Genomic DNA, 27,872 nt, shown 5'->3' on the forward strand with positions numbered 1-27,872 from the left:
TTACTAGCTGTGTGACCCCGAGCAAGTCGCTTAACCTCTGTTTGCCTTAACCCACTGGAGAAGGAAATGGCAAACCACTCCAGTATCTTTGCCAAGAAAACCCCATGGACAGTATTGACTTGCTATGGCCCATGGGTTCACAGAGTCAGACACCACTGAACAACATCAGCAACTTCCTGACTCCAAGCCCAGCACTCTATCTGCCACACCCCCTACCTGTCTAAATAAGCGTGTGTTGAATCACTGAATGAACTAAATGAATAAACATATAAAAGGCAGAGTAGTGGCAGATGGTAGAGGGTGTCAAATGAAAAGCAAAGGAATTAGGAAAAAGCAAAGAAAATAGGGAACTGCTGAAGATTTTTGAGTAGAGGAGGGACAGGACCCCCTATTAGCAGTATTACAAAAGATAGATCGGAGGTAAGGAGAGAGAGGAGAGGAGGGAAGGTCGGCTAGGCTGCATTATAATAATAAAGATAATCAAAGAAATAGAAAGTCATCAACACAAAGGTATGTTCTAATATCTCTCCATTTTCTCTAGGATTTAGAATGACAGAATATTAGAGATGGAAGTGCCCTAGGAGAAATCATCGAAAGCAACTTCTTTCATATCCAACCTCTGACAAAGGTCGAGTGACCATAGGCAAGTCACTCAATTCCTCAGGTTCAGTTGCTTCATTTGTAAAATGGGGACTTAAAAAAAAAACCACCAGTTTTATTCAAAGCTCAGCTCACACACCACATGCTTATTACATACCTTTCCTGATCTCCCCAGCAGCTAGTACCTCCCTAAACAAAAATTATATTGCATTTAACATGTGTCATGTACATTCTTGTTTTGAGTACACATATATGTGTACATGTTGTCTCCCTCTATAGAACGTAATCTCCTTGAGAACAAGGCTGGTTTTATTTTTGTCTGAATCTCCAGAACTTAGCATAAGACCTGGAACAGAAAAGGCATTTAATAAACGTTTGATGGCTGATAGACAAAGTACTCTGCAAATCTCAAAAAGCTTCAGAAATATGAGCTATTGCTTTGCAAACAATAGGTATTTAATAAATGAATGTTGAATTGAATTATTTCATAAATGAGCCAAGTGAGGCACAGCATGACTGTGACTGGCTCTAAGTCACGTAACTAGCTCATGGCAGAAGCAAGGCTAGATGATCACAGTGTGGGAAAAGAGTAGGATCAAACCGCATTTATTTATTTTGAAGTTTTCAATGCCTTTTCTAAAGGTTGGTTATTTTCACCACTTCCTGCTACTAACTACAGAAAAATATGCACTTCCTTAAAGTATTTGGAATAACTCACAATTCTGCTGTGGAAAATATTCTCAATACATGTGTACCCCAGTGATCATTTGGAATATACTCAAAACTGCCACTCATAAATTCTCTTCTTTGGAGCTATATTGGAGACAACATAGGGCTCCCCATTAATCCTATGCAGCAAACTTAGAGTAACACAAAATCTTTCCTAACATTTGCCTGGAGACCTAGGAATTTATATGGGTAATGTTGACAATAGCTAATGTTACACCTGAGTTCACCAAAACATGTCCCTTTGAAGTTTGTATTACTTGAAAATATTTTACTTACAGGTCTGAATTTTCCATGGTTGCTCAATGATCTTATCATAAGACAGGGAAAGTTTGATTTAATTTAGTTCAAGATGATATAAGTCTAATTGGAGTGTGTCCCAAAAAGGGCTCACTGACAGGGATGGTAAACGGTTTAGATACCATGTCATGCAAGCAATTGTTGAAGGAACAATAGATGCTTCACCTGGAAAAGAGAAGACCTGGGATGGCAAGGAGAGAGGGTAGGCATATGATAAATATCTTTAGATATTTAAAGGATTGTTAAGGAGAAGAGGGATTACATTTATTTTATGTAGCTCCAGAGGACAGAATAAGAGGTGGTTAGAGCCTACAGGGATGATTTCAGCTTTGTCTATAGGAAAAACCTTCTAACAATTAGAACTTTCCAAAAATATCATAGACTGATTCACAAAATAATAAGCTGTCCTTCTTAGCAATGTACAGGCAGAGGCCAGGTGACTGTCTGTTGAGTGTTGTAGAAGGAATTCCCGCATTAGGCAGAAGATTGGCAATAACCTCCAAAGTCCTATTAGCTGCTAAGATTCACAGAAGAAAAGAATTCCAAAGTCGAAAGAGACCTCAGTGGCTCCAAGAAACTATTGCATGAACAGTGGCCACTCTAGTAAAACCATCTTGGTAGACAGTCTAAACCAGGCTGAGGGTAACTGACAAGCCTAAAACTCATCAGCAGGTTAGAGGGATGCCCACCCCAAGCACGTGAAGACTTCCCCCTGCAGAATGGGCACATAAGAACAATTTGTTCCACTGGCCATGAAGGCAGGTGTAGAGCTTAGAGCTTAATCAGACATGAAAGACACCAAGGTCATCCACTGGCATCTCAAGCCATCACCAGTTGTCCTGACTTTTGTCTTGCCATTGGACTTCAATGACTCTTGAAGAGTGATGCTGATGATTTTGTGCAACTCTGCCTCATTTAATTCTAATTCATGCACAAGTCAAGACACCACTCCATGATGTCATTGGTACTCTTCGAAAACGAAAGATGCACAACAATTTCAATCCAGATCTGAAGAAGAATCCTCAGAAACACCACTGAGAAAGTCATCCAGCTTCTGCTTAAAATCTTCCAATAAGGGGAAAGCCACTTCCTCCATAGCCAGCCCATTCCATTTTTAATAGCTCTAATTGTTAGGATTCGAAGATCCTAAGTGCTCAGGGCACCTAGGGGAAATTGCCTGTGTTTTAAATCTTGAGTTATTTTTGTTCAAACATTCCTAGAAGATGATTCATCTCGAATGTGCCCATTAGTAGATGTGATTAGTCTCATGTGAGGACAGTGAAACGACAATATTGCCATTTAGTTCTGCCAAGTTATGTTTTAAACAAGCACAGAATTGAGTTTTCTGGGGTTTTCACATGCACCATTTCCTAGTAGGCTGTAGGTTCTTTAGTGCTAATACTCACTCTCTGGCAATCAGCACTACACATCAGTTCCCTCATTTATTTTTCCTAAAATCCCAGAATCACACTACTTCAACATGCTAAAGCATTAATGTTGCTAGTTTGAGCACATGATCCTCAAGAAATAAAAAAGATTTTTTAAGTAGTGTTCACTTATAAGACCTATACACAATAGCATTTGGTTATTAGATTAATACCTAAATTCATGTTTTTACTTATACTATGCATGACATTAATAAGTGTAGGCCAAAATTTCAATGCAAATTATGTTCTTGACTATAAATATGAGTTTTGATTTTGTGTCCTCATAATTCCAAGGAGAATTCTGGGGTTAAATATAAGCCTGATGCTAAAAATCCAATTCCCTACACATAGTATGGCCATATTAGTTTGCATGCATACTTTCAGCCCTGCACTGCTCCCAGTATGACATTGGCTCAAATTAGTATGGAAGTGACAGATGGGATATTCAGATAAGGAGTGATATTGGGATGTTTTATTTTAGTTAGAGAAGGAACCAGTGGGAAAAATATTCTCCATTTAATCTATTTTATTTTCAACAGGGTGTTACCTGTAAATATCAGTTTAAACACCAACAGAAAATACTAGCTGCTTTGACACCATGAAAATGAATGGAATAAAGTAATCCCAACCAAAAAAAAAAAGAGAGAGAGAGAGAATCTTCACTGTTTTTCTTTGCATAGGCAGAAGGAAAAAAAGACAGGAAGTAAAATTCCATTCAAATAATCTCAATGTGCTGCACTATCTCCCCCACCATTCAAATCAGAGGCAATTATTTACAAGAGTGGAAACACTAAGTGGAAGGATTCATGATCACAAATGTATTTATTAATTTGGGATATTTATCTATATACTTATGATCAATTTATAAAATCATTATTTATTGATAAAAATAACTTACATTTACAAATCAGTTTAAGAATTTTAAAGCCCTTTATAATCTAGCCTCAGACACTTCCTAGCTTTGTGAACCTGGGCAAGTCACTTAACCCCATTTGCCTCAGTTTCCTCATCTGTCAAATGAGCTGGAGAAGGAAATAGCAAACCACCTGAGTATCTCTGCCAAGAAAATCCCAAATGAGGTCACGAAGAGTCAGACATGACTGAAACAACTCAACAACAATACATACACCCACACATTATCTCATTTGATCCTCACAACCACCCTTCAAGGTAAGTATGTACTAATGATATTATTAGGCCCATTTTACAGATGAGGAAAGACTTCAGGACCACTAAGGGGAAATATATATGTATGTGTATACATATATATATATATATATATATATATATATATATATATCTCATTGACCAACATGGGAGCCATTTCCAAAGGATTTTATGAGTCTTATTTTTTATAAGAATTTTAAATTTTTAACTAAACTAGAGGATATACCTTCCTAACAATCTATTGATTTAGATTTAGGACAGATATGCTGCCACTCCTTTTACTGATGGATCATTGGGTCAGAAGAAAGTATCCATGAATTCCTCCCAAATCAATGTTCCTTACTGGCATGAAGTCAAACACAGAAATTTGGAATTAGCATTTCAATATCACTGATAACACAATTTGTTTCTTTCTATAAATACTTACATAATCCAGTAGGATTAAGCTTAATGTGGATAAATGTAAAGTCTTTATGGTTGGGTTCAAAACACCAGGTTCAAAAGCACAAGGCATGGCTACAGAACTATTGTTGTTTAGTTGTGCCTGACTCTTCGTGTCCCCATTTGGGGTTTTCTTAGCAGAGATCCTAGAATGGTTTGCCATCTCCTTCTCCAGCTCATTTCATAGATGAGGAAACTGAGGCAAACAGAGTTAAATGACTTGTCCAGGGTCACACAGCTGCTAAGTTTGTGAGGCCATATTTGAACTCAAGAAGATGAATCCAAGTCAGGCTCTCTATCCACTTCACCACCTAGCTGCCCAAGAGTAGTCTTTCACCTTAAAATTTTGGGATCTGGGACAGGACTGGTTAAAACACTGCAAGTTCAACATGAAAAGTTGATGTAATTCTAGGGTTTTGTTGGAAGGCATCATGTTTAGGGTTAGCAGGATAATAACAAACTCCACTTGGTTTTGGTCAAACTACATATGGAATATTATCTTCAGTTCTGGGCACCACAGTACCCAGTGTTTAGGAACAATACAAAAAAGAATTGCCAGGGGCAGCTAGGTGGCACAGTGGATAGAGCACCAGGCCTGGAGTCGGAAGGACCCGAGTTCAAATCCGGTCTCCGAGCAGACACTTGACATTAGCTGTGTGACTCTGGGCAAGTCACTTAACCCCAATTACCTCACCAAAAAAAAAAAAAGGACCGCAAGGATAGTGAAGGGCAACAAGATCATGCTATGTGATGACTGGCTGAAGGAACTGGGGATATTTAGCCTGGAGAGAACTTAGCAGGCACATGACTATCGTCCTTAGGTATCTAAAGAGCTGTGAAGTAGAAGATGAATGTGATCCATTCTCCTTAGATCCAGAAGGAAGAGTTATGAAATGTTTGGAAATTTCAGGGACACAAATTTAGGTTTGATGTAATGAAAATATTCTTAGTGATTAGAGCTATACAGAAGTGGAACAAGCCGCCCCATAGCTATCCAGAAGGCAGGTTCCTTCTTAGGGGATTTTCAAAAAAGGGCTAGATGACCATTTGTTGGTTATGATGTAGCGGGGCAGAGGGGCAGGATTTTTATTCAGGTATGGATTGGACTACGTAGCCTCTGAGATCCTTTCCAACTCAAATTTTGTGACTACCATGCATGCATTTAAAAAAAAAGATATGTAAGTACAAAGACAGAAAAACAAGACTGACAAATATCATTCTCATGCTTATTGAGCTCAGTCCTTCTTCATACCAACAACGGATTCCCTATAAACGCAGGCACTGAGGTCAAACAAAAAAGCACTAGGCTAGACTGGCCTCAGATCTGCCAATGAATAGCTGTGGAACTCTGAGCCAGTAACAACTTCTGTGGGTGTCAGTTGTCTCATGTACAAAATGAAGAGGTGAGACTGTACCGTTCCTAAGGTTCCTTCTAGCTCAAAGCTGCTTTGGTTCTAAGAAACTTTTCTCTAACTCTTGTTTCCTTCCTCAAATCCCCATAGCATGTCTTCACTTTGTCTACTTCTAACCCTGGGGAAATAAGGAAATGGTCTGCCCCTCCTGTTCATGGAAGCTAATTAAATATTCCTTTCTACCTCTTTTTTGGTGATCTCAGGGCGCCAAAGACTTCTTCCATGATTTCTGTGCACTACCCCCTAATCCTTGAAAATCCCACAGGAAGCAATGCGGTAACAGATAATCTAGCCTCACTTTTACTCCTTAGGCCTTTGATCACCTTTTCCATCTGGTTGGAAAGCTTTCTCTCCACTCTGCCCCACATCAGCCATTTAAATCCCGCCTCTGTTTCTTCACCACTGAATGAAGACGATAATGCTTCATTTTATCTACTTCCTAAATTTGTTATGGGAAAAGCATTTTGTAAAATATAAAGCACTATATAAATGGGAACTATTACCTCAATTTCTTTTTTCTTTTTTTGTACCAGATCTGTGATTTTTATCAGTATAGGCAACTTCCTCTTCTAATGCTGATCAGGACCTTCTCTTCAATTTATGGTCTTAGAGAATTGCATGGCAACACTGAGAGATTAAGTGATTTAATTAGGGTTACCCAACCAATAGGCATTAGAGGAAGGACTTGAAGTCAGGTCTTCTTGACTCTGAGGCCAGTTCTCTATCCACTACACCTGTTGCCCATGTCAATTGTTCAAAAGAACGATGATTTCATTGGTTTCATTCATCTCCATCACCACCACCAATGCCAATCACAACATCTCCACATGTTAGTTAAGAGATGAACTTCATATATTGTTATAGCTAAAAATCAGTTGTCACCTGGTAGCCAAAGATGGTGATGGGTTTCTCTGAGTTTAATTAGATTCATCCTTGTATGACAGTAACATTCCATCATCAAACCTATATTTGAAGCCTTTCCATCTTGTCAGGACCTGTCAAATCTTTCATTCTTCTAGAAAAGACTTCCAGAACCAAGGGTCATCTTCTTATCAAAATGGGGAATTAGGGAAGAATTTAGGGGAAAGAGAAAGAGTGCTATCATAACTATTATACACCTTTCTAGACTCAATTCAATTTTCAATTCCTCTAAAAATCTGTAAGTGACCCAGTCTTTAGTCATTAACTCAGCCTTTCCTCTAAATCTTTATGCAACATTTGTATTCCTTACTTGTATAAAGAGTACTAGACTTTGTATCAGGAGAGACCTAGGTTAGAATGCTGTCTCTGACATTTAACTGCTGTGCAACCAGAAGCAAATTACTTAACCTCCCTGAGCTCGATATTCTTCATTTATAAATGAGGATAAGAGCAGAGTGTACTTCATAAATTTCTTGTGAGGACAAAATAATCTGAATCGTTCACCCTCTAAACTGAACTATTCACATTTTAAACAATCCAGGACTTTGGGGTAGGAAATTATCATTTGCATTAAAATCTAGTCATCTGGTTCCATTATTTTTTTGGTTGTCCAGTAAATTTAACTTGACCTCTAAAGCTAACTCCTCTGAATTGCATTAGCCTCTGAGCTCCTAGTATTTGTATCATCAGATCACAGGAACTCTGGTCATTTAGTTCCTCACCAAAATATGTTTTTTTTTTGTTGTTTGCATTTAAATTTCTGCCTTTATGTCATCTGTGCCAAACTTTTCAGAAAATGTCAATTTCTACAAATGACTGTTTCGGCAAGATGTTGGGAGGTTACCCTCTCTCAACCATAACCTCTTATTTTGTACTCTGTACTCTGATGAAGAATTCAACAATCTCTATGGAAAAACTTCAAAGAAACCGAAAACTCTTTAAGGGATATATCTTATTTTTAAGTGGAACCTCAGGAGAGCTCACATTTAGTAGCTTAAAAAGTAGTAGCCTTAAAATGTGAGACAAATCTAATTGCTAGGTCACTCAATCTTGGCCTTGGTTTTCCATCTGTAAAGTTAAAATGACATTATCTACCACACATGGGTTTGAGAGAGATAGCACAGGGAGGGATAACTTAGTTCAGTGGGATTCAGTATGGTGCTAATGAGGCCAAGGTCATTAGTCTCATCTTCAGACTAATTAGTTTAGTTCTTGTACTTTATTTGTAACTGCCCTGTACACTCACCATCTTCTATTTTTCATTACATAGAATTGTGCTTTTTTTTTTTATCTCCCTCTCACATTCCCTAGAGACTCTTTCAAGAGTCTGGGAACAGGGAGGTTGAAAGGGATCAGTGGGAGGATTATTGGATCCTAGATTTAAAGCTGAGTCCTTGGAGGTCACCTAGTTCATTGGTGTCAAATTCAAATAAAAGTGGGTTACATATTGACTTAGAAACCACAAGTTAATATTATCTATGTTTTATTGTATTTTTATTTATTTTGGTAAATATTTTCCAATTACAATTGAATCTGGTCCATGGCCCTCTGGCTGCATGTGGCCCCCATGTTTGGTATCTCCATTATCAGACCAGGGAGAAGCTTGGCTTGGAGGGCTGGAGGAAGAAGTTGTGTACTCTTATTGCTTCCTATTTTACAAATGATTATTTCTGCCAACTCGGTAGTTGTTTCTACCTGCTAAAGAAGTATAAGTGCTACCAGTCATCCTCTAAATCAGATTTATAGTAACAGGACAAGCCCATTTTTGTCTCCCTCTTTCCACCAATGCCACTGGCTGCCTGCGCTTGTCAATCAACATTGGGCTAGCTAGGCATTGTTTTAATTGGCTATTACACTATGACTGTCTGGTCTGGTGCCTTTTGATAGTTTAAACAGCCAATGATAGGGAACACAGAAAGGATATGGGACTCACAGGCCTTGTCCCTTTCCTTTCCTCTAATTCAATACAAGAAGGACCAAGGCAGCAATTTGGATAGACAAGATGTCTACTTACGCTCCAGGGAAAGACAGGACAACAATCTACACAGGAGAAACTTGAACTGAATCCGGGGGGACGGTACTAAACGAAGTGATTCCCCCTAAGCCTCCTTTTTGCTTATATTCTGATAAAGAGAATTCTTACGTATAAACACTACCCAAGCAGATCTTATATTTCAGATAAGTACCCAAAAGGAAGAACTTATCTTTTGGCCATAAATCCTCTTGTCATGCAATTAGCAAAAAGTCAGGGGCTTTTTTGAAAAAAAAATTTTTTTTAATGTTGATTGGAAAGCCCGGAATTTAAACTAAAATTTTACAAAGCACTTTTGAGGTACATACATAAAAAAATATTATGCCTGGCTCTAATTCTTCTTTCTTTTCTAGATTATTTTCCCCTTTTAATTAAAAGCAAAGTTGACCCCCATAACAAAGACTGATATGTCTCACTTTGAGAAAAAAACTGAACATTTTAAGTTAAAAATAGCCCTTTAATCCTTACAAGTAACTCATATGAATATTAAAAAAAAAATGGGGGGGAAAATACAAAGATTCATTGAGGTAAATAAGAGTGTCAGGCAAAACTTTTTTCCCCCACTTAACTTAACCTAAACTATTGATTTTGCAGAGGTTAAAGGTAAGGATTAGATGGTCTATTTCCAAAAACAGTCAAATGGGTTTTAAAGCCAAAATTTGTTTAAAAATAGACCAGATAATTTTTCCAAAAATAGATGTGTGGTGATTATAAATGACTAAAATTGATCTGCATATTTAACTAAATGAAAAATACCACAATATCATATTTCCTGGGAATTTTCAGCCTGCCCAGTTTTGTATTTCAACAAAGATATATTTTCTTTCAAGAAGCTTTACCAATTGTGGCAGCCCACTTCAACACAGCCAACCCTTTTACACATTATTTATTGCATAGCTTCTGCTATATTAACTATAAGCTATAAAATGGTAAATCTGTCACATCTAAGCTCATCTAGTTAGATGGACAGATAAATGGTCCTAATCAATAAACTCAGCAGGAGTTAACATTTCATTTTAAATCTTATTTGATGGCAAATAGATAATGGAAAATTGGAAGGTAGAGCCTTTCAGTCAATCCCATGAATTTTTTTTAACTACAACATGCTAGAATTCAGTCATCCAAAAAGCCCACATTCACCTTGCATTAGAGATGAGGAACAGTCCAAACCAGAGGTGGGTAGAGAGGAATGTTATTCAGTCAGCCAACAAGCACTTATTAAGTGTTTACTATATTCTGGGAACTGTGCTAAGTGTGGGACTTCAAGGAAAGGCAAAAACATGATCCCTGCCCTCAAGTAACTCATAGTCTGATGGGTCAGGTATCAAGAACTGCCCCCCATCTAGGTATAGCCCCAGTCACCAGAATTCCCACTCATACAGAAAGGATCCTTGCCTTTTCTATGGAACTCAAATCCTGGCAGCAGCTAGAAGAAGAACACGGAACCTGGATTTTAAAAACTTTTTTTTATCTACCTTCTCCTTGAGGGAGGGACAGGCAATGTTTTAGGGTTGTTATTTTAATTTTGCATTATATAATCATGCAAACTACTTTAAAAAGAACATGTCTTCTGAGAGAGTAAATTTGTTTATGAAAATACCTTGTATACAAATACTGTGCATACATACACACATACACATAGAGTTCAAATACTTCTGACACTAGCTATGTGATCATGGGCAAGTTGCTAACCATCTCTAAGCCTCAGGCACTCCTTAGGACTTACCAGCTAAGTTAAAAATGGGTTGCTATCTTCTTTGATGAAGGGAGTTCCCATTCTGACAAAATCATAGATCCACTATTTTTTAACATGGACCTGTGATTTTATCTATATGGGGAATGTGTGTATATGTGTGTGCACATATGAATAAAAGGCAGCAAAATAATAATAATAATAATTAGCATTTATATAGCATCTGCTATGTTCCAGGCACTGTGCTAAGCACTTACAAATATTATCTCATTTGGTTCTCACAACAATGCTGGGATGTAGGTATTATTATTATCTCCATTTACAGTTGAGGAAACTGAGGCAAACAGAGGCTAAGTGACTTGCCCAAGACACAGCTAGAAAGTATCTAAGGTGGGATTTGAACTCAGCTCTTCCTGACTCAAGGCCCAGCACTCTATCCATTGTGCAACTGACCTGTATACAAAGGCTCCAGAAGTTGAGGTTCAAGCTATGTGACCCTGGGTAAATAACTTAACCACTCAGTGTCCCAGGCAACACTCTAAAATTAAAAGTGACAAAGAAGTTACCAGTCTATGTACAGGAAGTTCCACACTCAAATGAAGGTATAAATCCAAGCCAAACAAAGGATCTGTGATTTCATCACAATGGCCACTCCCTCTGTCATTGCAGGTGACAGCTCTCCTACGATTTAGGAAATAAGTCTTAAGGAGAGAAGTATCTGAAGGGTATTTGAAGGGTATCAGAACAGGTGGTGTAGCAGATTAAAATGCTGGAAGTAGAGTCATAGAGGATCTGAGTTCAAACCTTATCTTAGACACTTATCAGCTATTGACCCTGGGCAAGTAACTTAACCCTTTCTCAGCCTCAGTTTCCTCATCTGTAAAATGGGGATAATAATAGTGAAAGTCCTGTGAGAGAATATATATAAAATACGTTCCAAACCTTAAAGTGCTACATAAATGCTAACTATTTACATACATGGAAATGTGATAGTCGTATGTGTGTACACATATGTATAATTTTTTTCTATATTTCAGTTTTTCCTTTTTTGGGGGTGAGGCAATCAGGGTTAAGTGACTTGCCCAGGGTCACACAGCTAGTCTAAGGCTGGATTTAAACTCAAGTCCTTCTGACTCCAGGGCTGGTACTCTGTCTGTCCACTGCACCACCTAGCTGCCCCTATATTTAGTTTTTCCCATTTAAAATTGGAGGTTGCAATGATTTTAGACTTTGGTTATTTCATAGGTTTCTTCTCAGATAGCTAGGCTCTTTTGCCACCAAAGGTTGATTTCTGGTCACTTAGGAAGACTTAAGGCTGAGACTGACACTTGGCTCCAGATACACTACAGGCTTGCCCAGAAAGTCAAGGTACACAAAACACAAAGGAGATTTTCAAATGTTCTGTCTGGATCGTGGCCTTTTTTCTTTTGACTCTTGCCTGGTTGGATTCCTGTCCTTACTGGCCATGATCACGGCGGCTGCTGTATAGATCTATCTTTAATTGTGTGCCTTTTTAGAAGTTGTGTTCTCTTATTAAATAATTCATAGCTCAGGAATAATAATAGGAGTAATGGTCACTTGAACCTAATGCAGGGTCACCCAAATTACCACTTTTACTCATTTTTACCATCTGAAATGGTTGAGTAGACTGATTTAAGTAACAAGGTTTGTAAGATACACATTAGCTGTGAATTGAGAACACTAAGAAGAGAAAGGAGGCTATGATTTGTCTCAGCTACCAGCAGTTTGTCTTCTGAAACCATGACAGCTACCTCCTGATTTCCATTATGCAATGAGATTGCAAATAGCATTCCACTGCAGTCTGAATCAATAGAGGGTCACAAGAGGCCCCTTTTCCCCCTACCCTTAGGAAAGGACTTATTTGCCCACTTAATTGACAGAACCATACTTTCTGGCAAAAGAAAAAGACATCTCTTTTCTTTTTAGATATAATTATAGACTGTATCCAAATATCCTTGATAATAGTTTTTAAATCCCATGAAACTTTTCTAATAGTTATAATGAAGAACTGGAACCTAATTTTTGTGATTTAAAAAACATATGCTTGGGGGCAGCTAGGTGGTGCAGGGGATAGAGCACCGGCCCTGAAGTCAGGAGGACCTGAGTTCAAATCCAGCCTCAGACCAAACACTTGACACTTACTAGCTGTGTGACCCTGGGCAAGTCACTTAACCTCAACTGCCTAAAAAAAAAAAAAATTTATTCTTGCTCAATGCACACACATAGAATGTAAGTTTCTTGAGAGCAGGGATTGCTTCATATTTTTTTTTTGTCTTTGAAAACCTAGTTCTTAGCAAAGTGCCTAGCACCCAGTAGAAGCTTAATAAAGGCTTAATGATTGATTGATATATTTTGCTAACCTGTTTTGAAATATATTACTAGAATCGATAGGGAAAGCAGAAGATGAGATCATCTCTAATAAACAGTATGTCACAAACATAATGTATATTCTTTTACATTAGTACTTGCTTAACAAGAATGAGGGGGAAAGCCAGTCTGAATCTCTTAAAGATCTACACTTTAAAAGCAATATTCCATTGCTTCCAAGCATACAATAACCACAATGTGTTACTAAGCAAAGCAACCTGCTTTCACACATAGAAATGAATAATTTGTACTTAGCATATGAAATATTTGTATATAAATAGGTGCTTCTTAAGAACTTGAAAAAAACTTTAGTTTCTTAAGAAGACTCAAAGTTTGATTTTTTTTCCCTAGTGATATTGATTTATCTAGCCAAAGGGAGTGCAAAGGTCAACTCCCAGCCTGTTTTAATGATCACAAATTCCAAATGAGCGACATTTGAATTAATGAGGTGTCACTGTACTATAATGCTTTTTGATGCCTTGGGATTAAAACTTCATCACATACTAAATCCTAGGGAGTATTAAGACAAGGGTCTTAAGTTTTCCTCTTAAAACCCAAATATGCCTTCTTAAAGAGAGATTTCTGTAGTCCTGGGCTCAGATTCAAGAAAGTGATCCCTCTAGGACATATTGCATGCAAGTTAAGGAGAGCCAACTGCTGCTCCCTAGCCAAATGAAGTGACAAATGATGGTTAATTTCCTGGTGGATATCTAAAGAGTCTATTAATTTTGTGGTGGATATCTAAGAAATCTATCTATGTCTTGTCACATAAAGTTGCTTTAAAGAAATTAATCAGAGGCTTGACTTGGGTTCTAAAGTGGATTAGCAATCAGTATAAGGAGTTATGGAATACTAGACATGCAGGTCTTCTCTACTTGAGAAGTTCTTAAAATAGTTTGTCATCTTAGTACTAAAGATACTTATATGTATTTTAGGTTTCAGTTACAGAACAGAGGATATATTTTGTTTGGGGCATGAATTTGGAAGTGACTGCTAGTCACTTGGGAGGTTTCTATCTCAGAAATAGATTATCATTATGTACTTGATCAACCAGGCCTATGCTGTTCTAATGATTTACCATCATATTAATATGAATTATAATGACAATATATCATCCCTTATATATGAAAATAATGACAATAAGTCACTGTCCAGAAGACACAAATGCTGAGTCTCCCCCACCACTAGTCAGATTGGGCTACCTCTTGTCCCTCTTGTGACATTTGTGAAACAACTGGCTAGGGTTAGATGCAGAGCCTGTGTCCATGGAATAGAGCAATGTTGCACCATTACCAGGTCCATGTGCATGCTGTTAGGCAAGTCATTTCTCTTCTATAGGTCTCCTTTTGCTTATCTGTCAAATGATGTCAAACTACATAAGTTCCATGATGTGTTCACAAGTGGCTATAGATACTCTATTCCCTTAACCTCATTTCTCCTCCACAATTACAGAGAAAAAGGTAGTTAGGCATTTATTGAGTAATAACTATGTTCCAGGCACTATGTTAAGCACTAGGGATATAAAAGAAGGTGAAAATGATATCTGCCTTCAAGGGACTCACTAATGAGGCATAAAACTTGCAAACAACTATGTACATACAAGATATATACAGAGTAAGTTCTCTAAGGAAAGGCATATTGAGAGGGGGAACAGGAAAGGCTTCTTGCATAAGGAGGAATTTTAGCTGAGTGAGACTTGAAGAAAGTCAGGGAAGACATGAGGTGAAGATGAGAAGACAGAGCATTTCAAGCATGGGGAAGAGCCAATGAAAATGGAAGAGGTCAGGAGAGGGAGCATCTCATCTTTGGAGGAACAACAAGGAGGCCAGTGTCAATAGATCATAGAGTACATGAAGGGAAGTAAAGAATAAGAAGACTGGAAAGGTATGTAGAGGCTAGATTATGAAGGACTTGAAAAGCCAAACAGAAGATGCTATATACGATCATGGAAGTGATCAGGAGTCTTGGAGTTTATTGACAATGGAAAGATATCATCAGATCTGGGGTTTAGCACAATTAATTTGGTAGTTGAGTGGAGGATAGGGTAAAATTGGAAGAGACTTGAGTCAGGAAAGCAAACCACCAGCCTTTTGCAATAGTTTAGATGAGAGGTAAAAAAGGTCAGCACCAGGGTGGTAGCAATGTCAAAGAAGGAGAATACATGAGAGATATTAGGAAGGCAGACATCAGAGAACTTGGCAACAGATTAGATACAGAAGGTATAACAGAGTGAGAAGTCAAGGATGACCCCTAACTTACTAGCCTAGGTGACTGGGAAGATAATGGTGCCTTTGGCAGTAATAAGAAAGTTAGGATGAGGGGAGGGTTTGCAGGAAAAGATGAGTTCAGTTTTGGATGTATTGAGTTTAAGATGTCTATGGGACATCCAATTTAAGTTCCTCAGGCAATTGGAGATATGATGCTGGAGGTAGGGAGAGAAGTCAGAACTACATGAATAGATCCAAGAATCATCTGCATAGAAATGATAATTGAATCTATAAAAGCTGATGAGATCACCAAAAAAAGTAGGACAGAGGGAGAAGGGACAAGGGTCCAGGATAGAGCCTTGGGAGATACCCATGGTTTTTGGGTACAAACCAGATGAAGAACCAGCAAAAAAAAGACTGAGAAGGTGAAGTTGGACAAGTAGGAAGGGAAACAGGAGTAAGCTATATCATGAAAATCTAGAGAGAAGAGAGTATCAAAGAAAAAGTGATTGACAGGCTCAAAGGCTATAGGGAGAGGTCAAGAAGATTAAGGATTGAGATGAGGCCATTAGATTTGACAATTAAGTAATCATTAGTAACTTTGAAAAGAGGAGTTTCAATTGAATGATGAAATCAGAAGCCAGACAGCAGAGAGTTATGAAGAGACTGACAAGAAAGAAAATGGAGGCATCAACGAATATAGACAAGTTTCTCAAGGAGTTTAGCCATGACAGGGAGGAAAGATACAGAATAATAACTTGCAGGGACCCACTGATCAAATGAGCATTATTTTTAAGGATGGAGGAGATGTAGGAATGTTTGTAGGCAGAAGGGAAGCAACCAGTAGACAAGAAGAGTTTTGAGGTTCGTGAGAGGGTGGGAATGATAGAAGATACAAGCTGCTGGAGAAGATAAAATAGAATGGAATCACTTATGCATGTAGAGGGGTTTGCATAGGCAAGAAAAAGAATCAGTACTCTTCATGTGATACATAACTGAATGAGGAGATGGTAAGGAAAGGCATCTGAGTGATATGAGATGATGAGAGAAAAAGAGAGAGCTCTTGGCAATGAAGTTTCAAAAATGAAATTCTGATCATATAAATACATTTTTGTTAATGAATGAGAGGGGAAACCATCTAAAGAGATCAGTGTGGATGCACAAGGAATTCATCAATCAACTTACATTGTTAAAAAGATTGTTGTTGTTGTTGTTCTGCCTTTGTTCTCAAAGAAGACCAATGACATCACAAGGATGATGTTTTGACTTGAGTGTGAATCAGGTTTGAGTGAGGCAGAACCGCACAAAGTCATCAGCCTCACTCTCTCCTCCAGGGTCATCATAGTCCAGTGGCAGGACAAGAGTCAACAGGACTGACGATGGCCCCGTTAAAAAGAGATGGACAAAAGAAGGAGACAACATGGTAGAATAGAAAGAATACTGAACTGTTCCACTGAATATGGAATCATGTGACCTAAGTGTCAATCCCCACTTTGCTACTTACTTCCTGTAGGTCACAACTTCTCTGGGCCTCAGTTTCCTCTTATATAAATTAGGGACTGGACTCTAAAGTCATCTACAACTCTAGAGCTGAGATCCTATGATCCTAAAATGAAAGCAAGGACAAATAATAGAGGATGAATACAAAAAGAGAGGAGTAAGGGCAGCTAGGTAGCACAGTGGATAGAGCACCTGCCCTGGAGTCAGGAGGACCTGAGTTCAAATCCAGCCTCAGATACTTGACATTTACTAGCTGTGTCACTCTGGGCAAGTCACTTAACCTAGATTGCCTCACCAAAAAGCAAGAAAAGAGAGAGAGAGAGAGAGAGAGAGGAGTAATTACAAGCTAAGGTTGATGGTGAGAAAAGTAAAAGCTGAAAACAATAAGGATGTTCTTAGCTATAAAAGAAGAGATAGGACCACTGCTCAGAGTCTACAAGGTAGTAACAATGCATGGTGGAGAAAAGGCAATTCATATTTTGCCTTTGTTTTCTCTGCCAAGGAAAATGTCCTTTACAAGTGGAAGGATAAAACAAAAGTGTTTAACAGGGAATTGAAACCCCCACATAAGATGATAAGAGAATGTCTAATATCCCTCAGGAAATTCAAATCATTCAATGTATTTGTATCCCCTATGCCTAGCATGGGCACGTAAGTGGCACAGCTGATAGAGTGCTGGGCCTGGAATCAGGATGACCTGAGTTCACATCTGACCCCAGACACTTAACTAGCTTTGTGACTTGGGCAAGTCACTCAACCCTGTTTGCTTCAGTTTCCTCATCTGTAAAATGAACTGGAGAAGGAAATGACAAAGCACTCTAGTATTTTTTCAAGAAAACCCTAAAAAGGGTCGTAAAAAGTCAACCATGACTGAAATGACTGAACAACAATGAAATGCCTAGCACAGTGCTTAGTACTTAATGGGAGCTTAATAAATGCTTGGTTATTGATTGATAAATGCCTCAGTGGTACTGAAAGAACTGATGAATGTGATTTCTGATTCGTGTTGGTGATCTTTGAAGTAACATGAAGCATTATTACAGAACTTTTGAAAAAGAGAGAGAGAATAAACTCTTCAAACTATAGGCGTATGAGTATGATTTCAATTCCTGGCAAAATACTAGTGTAGGAAAACAATTCAAACATGAAAATACAGTTAAATCTTATTATGTCAGAATAAGATAATGAAGAAGTCTTGTCTATATTAGTGAAAAGTCAAAATGTAAAGTGTTTTTAAGAAAATGTATTATTTTTCAAGCAGCATATGTATTATAAATGATGGTATAATGGGCTTTAATAAATAAGATGAGCAAAGTAATGAAAATTCAAAATATAAAAATACTGAGTAATTGCATAGGGCTTTATAATTTTCAAAGTGTTTTCAATCTGTCTTTTCAATTATCTCAATTGAAACTTAACAATTTATCACGAATCTAAAATTTCTGACTTCTAATACTTACTTTGAACTTTTTAGGCATTAAGAATCACATGTTTGATTTTTTTGTAACTGAAAAAGTTCAGTATGAGTTAGCAAAGTTTTATAATACTCAGGCTGTAACAATTGACAATTTTATAAACCTCATGTCTCCTAAAGGGTATTTCATCCTTTAGTATTAAATATTATGTCTTCTGATTTGAAACTTTACCAGAACAGAACATCCCACACATGACCAATTTCATTAACAACTTCCTGATATTTCAAGAATAGAGTACACTATAGACAAGTTTCATGCAATAAATGTGTTAGGCATTTACTTATGTAAATTTACTAATGTAAAATACCCCTTCCTATAGATGTAACTAGTGCCTTATTTAAAATGAGCCTCAAGGTGGAAGAGATCCCAAGGCTACTCGTGCTAAATATCATAGAATACCAAAGTTACTACTTTCTTTATAATACAAAAAAAAAATATCAGCAATAATCAGTGCACTCACTTGTGGACAATGGAACAGAGTACCATTGATTTAAAAAAAAAAAAAACCTGGCCATAAAATTCCCAGTGCAATTAACATATCCACATGCCCTAATATTTAACAATATCATCTCCTCTCTTTCACATGTTGCCATAGGAGCATCTGATTTAAGAAAACTGTGCTCTGAATGCTAAGTATCAATCCATAATTGAACATAACAACAGATACAAGAACCTGAATATCAAGGGTTGTAATGGAGCAGGAATTCAATTCCACCACTCTTTTTAAGCAAGAGAGATGGGGAAGTAATAAGAAAACACTTGGAAACACACTTTCAGTTGGCATGGTGAGGAAAGGAATCCAGTACCTCTTGCCTTGCTTGCCATGAATACTATTCTGAAAGTAGTCCTTGTAATAAAAACACAACAGTTGCTTTGCCAAGCTGTAATACATTCCCTTCACTTTCTTCTTGAATCTGTTATTAAAGTTACAAGGTTTTGCATCCCAGATGATTGGCAAAAGAAAGATTTTTACCTACCTTAAAAAGTCTTAAAATATTAGCAACCATGATAGATACAGAACTTGCTGCAGCACCTATGACCCCTGATATCTTGTCGGGCTTAGTGAAAATGGGTGGATCTCCATTAGCGCATTTCACATCAGAAGCATCTTTCTCTATTAATGCTTGCACAAATGTTAAAGATTGCTCTAAAGCATAAGTGTCTCGGGAACAAGTATCCAGGATCCGGACCCCGAGAGTGATATTGGCAAGGAGATCAGGATCTTTATTGATCTGGTCTATTGCATATAGCATGGCCTCAAGTCTGTGGATCCCTTTTTCCTTCTTCAACTCTCCACAAGGCACCCCTCTATCTCCTTTTGCATGGACAGGGAATAGTCCTCCCAAAATGACATCCCCATCCACTCGAATAGAATGGGCATATTCCTGGCTGTGAGTTCTTTGCATCATGGTGAGAATCCAGTAGAACTTGGCTGTCAGGAGGAAGAAACAAGGACAAGAGGGAGACCGCTTTCCTTCGCATACCATTTTCTCCACAGGTGGTATTGTAATCCAAGACCCAAAGTTTATTCTTGCTGCAGAAGGAAGGGGACCATATGAAGCTGTACCTTCTGAAGGCTACCATTAGGGCCCATGAAGTAAGGGCTCTGTGTGTTTCAGCAAGATTTCTGGGTATGAGCTTCACAGTGAATTTCCATTGGGCCCATATGATTCAAGTTTTTCTATCAATCAATTCAGCTCCCATGGACTGATGAGATAATTAGAATATCTGAGGTTCTGATGTTGGGATGAGGTCAACAATACATGAAGTCAGCCCTGCAGCAGAACTATTCCTAAAAAGAAGAAAAGAAAAAACGTAGTAGATGAATTCAGTTTAATGAGCCTAGAGTTTTCATCTTTTTAAAAGCATGGTTACCTCCACCTAATTTTTTGTTATTTTATTTTCCCATTCAGTAAGAAACTAATTCTTTTTATCCTCTTGTGGATTCAAACATCTGGTTACATTAAGCTACAAAGGGTGAGATTGATGATACCATCAGAGCAAAGAAAATACAAAAGTATCAAAAACTAGGTTGGTGCTCCTAAAGCAAAATCTATTTTATTTGCCATTTTATTCCAATAAATTCTGTTTAAGCTAAGATAACTTCACATAATTTGTGGTGATTTTTTTCAAATTTTTTGACAGCTGTCAGTGCTTTTTATTTGGACTTCGTCTACAAAATCATGATAAAAGATTCTTTATGTGATGTATTCGATGAGCCAGTCATTTGTTAGTGAAATTTATTTGGTGCCTCAGATTTCCCAGTGAGAAAAAATGATTATTCAATCACAAAAAAAGATCTGCTCAAGGATCCTAAAAGAGTATGAGATTTATGGCTTGTGAAAGAAATTCAATGTAGAGCATCAGCTATTTCATATAAATGTACCTTATCATGGTCTGACAAAAAAAAAGGGATGAAAATTAAACACAAAGGAAGGATCATGTATCAATATATTCCTATTATTTTTGTCTAAATATCCTATTAATTTGCTTAGGTTGAAGGCAATAAGCATGATTGTTGTTCTGAAGTAAACATGCCTTGATCATAGAATCACTAGGAACAAATCAGAACCGGAAATCAATTAAATAGGTTCTTGATTTTGCCCATCTTGATGGGGATGATGGTCATTCCATAAAAACTGGAAATAATCCAGAGTGCAAAATATAATTCTATAATTCCTAATAGGAGATTATATTTTGGGGATTTTTATCTTTAAAATGCTGGAAAGGTTTTGTTTTTGTTTTTGTTATTAATTATGGGACTTTTAAAGCAGTCAAATTCCTTTTAAATACTTTCACTCTGGTTTGACTAATAAAATATAAATAATTTATTTAGCATTACATTCTATTCTATTAAGCAAACATTTGTTAAGTACCTACTATGTGCATGGTGCTATATTAGATACTGAGCTTACAAAGAAAAAACAATCCTTGCCCTCAAGGCACTTATATGCTACTAGGAATGCAAAAGAATTTGAAGAGTCAAAGAGAGTTGAAAAGTCAATGCAATTAAAGAAAAAAATTCCAGAGTTGAATTGAAGTATGCCTAAAGTCCAATGACCAGAGTGATGGGACTTTGTAATATGAGGACTACTTGGAAAACTGGAAATGTTGAGCCTAGAAAAGAGAAGGTTTAGCAGAAGTATGATTCCTGCCTTTAGCCACTAAAAGAGCTGTCATAAAAAATTGGGAATAAACCTACTCCATGTGACTCCCAAAGGGACAACTAGAACCCATGTATTGAAGTTATAGGAAGATGGGATTCAGAAGACTAATCAGGAAGAAGTGCCTAACAAAATTAGGGCTTACTGAAAATGTAATGGACACTCCTTAGGGGATACTCAATCTGAAGCCTGATGGTCATTTGATTTTGCAGAGTAGATGCATGAATAGACAAGAACTCAATTGCGTCTAAGGTCCCATCAATGTCAAACATTCTATGAACTTGTTTTGACATCCTGGTTAACCTAATGCTCATTGGTAACTCATTTATACAGTTCCCAGACCTGGAATTAGGGGCTTTCATCTTTTTCTCCTTATCTATCAACATCTGATTGCATTTTCTGAGCCCCAGCTTAATTTCTGTTCTATGAATGCTTCCTTCCTCCCCTCCCTACAGTCACAATGGGGATGTGCCCAAAGGACAATTGATTATTTCTCCAGTGACCTTTGAAGTAACTTGCACTTTTAGGCTGAACAAGAGAAAGCAGTTCATTTCCTAGCTCGCTTCCTTTCAAAACTATACCTCTCAGCCTGGGTGAGAATTTGCTTAGCCTGTTTTACAAAGATAATCCCAAGAGAATTCTAGAATAATAGAAAGAGCAAGAGATGACAAAACAGAAACTCATGGTTCTAGGCCTAGTTCTACAACTAACAAAGTTGCTAACTATGAAGCTCTGATGCCAACTCGGATTGATATTATCTCTGGGTACCCTTCCAGCTTCAATATCCTATGATTCTGCTTATTTCTTTACCTTTACAATCTCTACAATATACCTTGAATTTTGTTAATCTCATTTCCAAAATGGCAGCCAGGACCAATTATTTTTCAACTCAGATTGCAAGGCACTGGGCTGAGAACTTTGGATATAGTGATGAAAACAAAATAGAGTTGGTCCTCATGTCCACACTGTACTGGGGAGACAGAACATTTGTGAGTGTTAGTCTTGTATTCTATCCTAATGCTTATATTACATTGCTAGGGTATATGTTACTCCCATGCATAGTTTGAAAATGGCCTCAGATCTCCTCAAGGAAATTCTGACCTACACTATTGGCTCAAGAGTTTGAAATCCACCTCACTACCCAAGGCAAGTATTTAAGTGTCTCATGACAAGATAGTTTGATATCTGTTATTTTAGGAGATAGTGTCACTTAATGGGAAGAACAACAAACCAGGAAGCAAGAACAACTTCCAGAGAAAAGGAAAGAATATTCCAAGCAGAGGAAATTATGTAAATAAAGGAACAGGGGAAAGGAGTGTTAGGATATCCTAGGAATCAGAAAAAGAAAATATTTAAGAGAAAACATGCTATCTCAGGACTCCTGCTTGGAAGAGGGATTTGAATTATTCTTCTTTGTAGCAAAAATGAAAAAATAGTTAGAAGGTGGACTAGGTGGACCAACAGTTGGAAATTACCAAGAGGCAGAGTTCAAATCAATAAAAAATAACAGCCTATCAATTAGAACTATGCAACAACAACAAAAATGATCTGCTTTAGAAGGTAAAGAGCTCCATGTCACTGGTAGTATTCAGGTGAAAACTAAATGAGCACTTTTCTGGAAGGCTATGGCACGCATTCATACTTCAATTAGAGCCTTTTTTAATCTTAGGGTCTTCCCTCTGTTGATGATCTCCAACTTATCTTGCATATATTTTATTTGTACATAGTTGTTTGCATGTTCTCTTCCCCATTAGGCCGTGAATTTCTTGAGAGCAAGGATAATTATTTCCCCCCTTCTTCATATCTCTAGGTCTTAGCCCAGTACCTGCCACTTAGTAGATGCTTAATAAATGCTAGTTGATTGACAGACTGACTAGATGAACTTTAAGGTCCCTTGCACCTCTGGGATTCTTTGATTCTATGTACACAAAGGAGTAAATGTAAAATAATTTGAAGAGAAATAATATACTATGAAAATAATAATTCTTATAATTGTGGCAAACATTTATATATCATTTTAAGGTCTGCAAATTATTTTACATATATTATCTCATTTGATCCTCTCTAACAACTGGGAAGCATGGAATCAAAAACAATTGCTAATACTTACGTAAAGCTTTAAGATTTAGATAGGATTGTGCCTTTGTTTAAATCCTAAAACAACTCCATGAGGTAGGTATGACAGGTATTTTTGCCTCAGTTTTACAGATAAGGAAATTGAAATTCAAAGAAGTTAGTCGACATGCCCGTAGCTGTGTAGCCTACCAAAGTCAGAGGCCAAATTTAAAGCCAGGTCTTCCTGACTCCCAGCTTGAGAACCCTAACCATTCATCCATGCTGCTTCTCAAGAGAAGTGCTGCATAAGAAAGGAAAACTGAGCTGAGCCTCAAAGGAAGATGGAGGATTCTGAGAGATCTAGGTGAGGAAGGGGTATACCCTACATGGGGAACAACCTGACGAAATGCCCAAAGGCAAAAATTGAATGTCAAGTGCAGCCAACAGCTGAAGGCCAGTTTTATTGGAGCATAAGAAGCTCTATGAATGACCATACTGTGAAGTAAGTCAGGAAGAGTAAGTAGGAGCTAAACTTTGCAGAGCCTTAAATGCAAAGCTGAATGGTTTGTATCTTATCCTAGATATATTCCCTTTCACTTTTGGTCCTTACTCCGTCCCTCCTCCATGCCAGGACTTCCACATTCCTCCCATTATATTCACTTTTCCCAGTACCTTGTTCTGACTCCAAGGCTTCCTACTGAGCTGAGCTCAGAGAGCTGGCCCTAAAGAAACACTAATTCAACAAGCCTGGATTTCTGGATGAATTTATCCTGGCACAGAGTAAGTGTTACCAGGTGTTCATTAAGGAAAGAGTTATGAGTGTTTAATTTTCAAAACAAAGGCCTGTTATACTAGGATCACAAGATTCAAGAGGGAAAAATATCTTAGAAGTCATTTAATCCAACCCCTTTATTTTATAGAATAGGAAACTGAGGCTCAAAGAGGCAAAGAATTAAAATTTGCCTCTCTGTGCATCCGTCCAATGGGCCTACTTATGCTTTTGACAAGCCTAGAAGAAAAGTTCTAGTTATTATTCTTTGACATGAAAGCTCTTAAAATTTTTGAAGGCATCAATCATGTTTCCCCCCAAGTCTTCTATTCTCTGAGGCAAAACATTGCCAGTTCCTTCATCTGATTCTTGAATAGCATGGCTTCCCTCCTAATCCTGGTTACCTTCCTGGTGATACAGTACAGTTTATCAAAATCTTTCCCAAAATATGGCCCCAAGAACTGGACACAACATTCTAAACATGTTATGACCAGTACAGAAAACAGCAAGACCTTCACCTGTTGCCTTCTTTATTTTAAATTTCTGTTAAAACTGCTTAAGACTGCATGAGGTTTTTTTTTTTCAGTTGGCACACTTGACTCAGATTGAGTTTGCAGAACATTAAAAAAAACTTTTTCTTCCATAGTAACTGCTGTCTAGTTAATACCAGTTTACTATGGGATGTAACCTCACGTGCTACTAGGAAATCTACAGCCAATACACATAGAAAGAGACAACACATTGCCTGGCTGCCATATTTGCTATCAGCTGTTGAGACCACCAGTAAACAGAACAGTGGATTCTCGTAGCCCTAGAGACAGAAGGAACCTCGGAGACCATCTAGTCCAACCCCACTTTACAGATGAGGAAATAAGGGCACAGAGAGGTTACGTGACTTACCCAAGACCATACAGGAAGTATCAGAAGTAGGATTTGAACCTAGACCCTCTGACTCCAAACTTACTACTCTTTCCACTATACAGAGGCTGCTTTGATCTTCACTGAATTCCTAACAACGGACTTTAACCAAGATGAGTTTGAAAGCTGCGCCGCTACCAGTTCAGACCGGGTATAAACAGCCAACCACTCATAAACCCTTGCAAATCTACTCCATCCACTTATGAGTGAGGTCTCTCCTGGCCCAAGCTATAGGCATCACTTATTCAATCAATCGACTAGTATTTAATAAGGGTTCACTAGGTACTTGTCACTGTGCTAAAGTGCTAGGGACATCACAAGAAAAGTGGAATACTTCCTACCCTCAAAGAGCTTACATTCTAATAGAGAGTCAACACGTACACATAGAACTATATACAGCATATCTACAAAATTAATACAAGGTAGGGGTTTTTTGGGAGGGGAGGGGCAGTTGCCTTAGCAACTAGGGGGACCAAAAAAGGCTATAAAAAGATGGCACTTGTACTGAGTTATGAAGGAAACCAAAGATTCCAAGAGGCAGAGATGAAGGAGAACATTATGGCCATGAGGGACAGTTGCCTCAGCTTCTCCAAACTATTAGCCTTTCAGCTATACCAGGCCCTAAGAAGATGAAATACTGAACCCAGGGATATGCTTTGGGTTTATGGCATTTCACATGGCACCATTTCAAGGTCCAACTCAGAAGCCACTTCCTCCATGAAACCTTCCCTGATCCTCCCAGATGAAATGAATCTCTCTCCTAATATTTTCTTAGGGTGTTTTCTCCAAATGTCTCCTTTTGCCCTATCTCACTCTCCTTAGCAATATGCATTTGTATACATGTCGTATCTACCACCACTACCCACCCCCCATTAGAATGCAATCTCCTAAAGGGCAAGGACTAGGCCATTTTTCGCGTATGTATCCTTGGTGCCTAGTATGCTGTTTTGTGGGCACTTAACAAATATATAATTTTAATATATTTGTTAATAAATTCAATGGCACTCTTTGTAGAGGGCACTAAAAGCAAATTAACATACACAGTGGCTTGATATCTCCTATGAAAGTGGCCTCTGAAAGTCACTCAAAACTCACAAGATACAATACTTGGAGATAACCCCTTTACTACTTCTTTTTCTACATCCTGTCACCAATATTTTATCTGTCTGCTTCCTACATGAATAGTATTCCATACACCAAATCTATGGGTCCTTGGCCCTGTTGACATGGCAGTAAAACTGCTTTGTGCCATGCACACACTTCTTCTGCCCTTATCTCTGAGTCATTAAAGTCTGGCCTGCTGTTGGCTCTGAGTTTTTGAATTAAGTTGATTAATGGGCACTGGCAACAGGGTGAATTAAAGAGTTTTTCTCCTATTCTTCAGGTCCATGCAAAGCTGGAACAAAGAATGACAGAGCAGGAGAAACCTCACCTGAATTTTTTTTTAACAGATTGACTCTGAAATGTGCACCTCAATGTTTCTAAAGAGGTGGAATCATAGACTTTTAGAATAAGAAGCAATCTCAAAGGCCTTCTGGTCCAACCCTGGGCCAAAGCACAAATCCGTTATGCAACATCCCTAACAAGTGGTAGTCAAAGATGATGTACTATCTGTCTAACAATAGTTCATCTCATTTTCAGAGAACTTTAGTATTTAGGAAGTTCTTCTTTCCATTGAGCCATAAATTTGCTTCTCTATAATTTCTCTTCATCCATCCTAGTTCAGACCCTCTGAATCACACAAGACATTGCTATTATAAGAAGTCAGCAAAGCAAGTTTAATGTTGTAGTCATTTCACACAAAGCTTTCCACAAACTTTGAGGACAGTAACCACCAGGATGCTAAATCTTTTCCCAATCAGATACATCTTTGTCCCCGACACTCTTAGGGTTAGAAGTGACCTCAAAGGTTATTTATTCCTTACTAATTCACTCTACTTAATGAGAATGTGTCATAATTTCCATAAAAACTAGGCTAGAGTTTGCCAGAGTTCAGTTGACCAAACAGGTTTGTCAAGGCTAGTATATCTTAATGGCAAGAACAAGATTAAAGGAGACTATTGAACATACTTATGAGAACAAACTGTTTTCAAACAACCTAAAGACATGGCTTTACATAAAAACAAATGATATGCTAATTACAAATCATTCTAAATTCATTAAAACAGATGCCAGTAGTTGATAACTCATTATCCTAATTCCACTTAGTCTATGTCCTTCAAATTAATGAGTCTGAAGTTCTTTAAGGGTTTCATAACTCTTGTATTCACTAGTTCAGACTAGTTTTCTCCATATTAATCCAGTACGATTTTTCAATGTTTGTGTTTATCACTTACCTTGGGAATGAAATCAAAACTGTTGATACAATGCATAATCCAATACAGTTTAGGTTTTAGCTCCTTTTTATTTTCTGAGATGTAAATATGCATACTGCAATAGTTTATTCATTCAAAACCTCATTACTTAAATTCCATGATTAAACTTCTTAACTATTACTTCTATACAACTATATTTAACTTTAAGGTTTGCAAAATGTCTTAAAACTGTTATCTTGTTTGATCCTCATAACAACCCTAGAAGGTGGGTGCTGTTATTATCCCCATTTTATAGATGAGAAAACTGAGGCTGACAGAGGTTAAGTAACCTGTCTGGGGTCACACAGCTAGTGAGTGTCTGA

The 27,872-nt window shown here is 37.7% G+C and overlaps 1 protein-coding gene across 1 annotated transcript in view; it reads right to left on the minus strand.

The window, feature by feature from the left end:
* The window catches only part of GRM8 (glutamate metabotropic receptor 8), a 907,987-nt gene extending 888,211 nt beyond the window's left edge, over positions 1-19,776 (minus strand). The window contains exon 1 of the mRNA XM_027840194.1: positions 19,267-19,776. Coding sequence (XP_027695995.1) covers positions 19,267-19,776 — 510 coding nt within the window. The remainder of the gene's footprint in view (positions 1-19,266) is intronic.
* Between the last annotated feature and the right edge of the window lie 8,096 nt (positions 19,777-27,872).

This window comes from Vombatus ursinus, unplaced genomic scaffold (assembly GCF_900497805.2).
Source record: "Vombatus ursinus unplaced genomic scaffold, bare-nosed wombat genome assembly UNPS02014839.1, whole genome shotgun sequence".
NCBI classification, from domain to species: Eukaryota; Metazoa; Chordata; class Mammalia; order Diprotodontia; family Vombatidae; genus Vombatus; species Vombatus ursinus.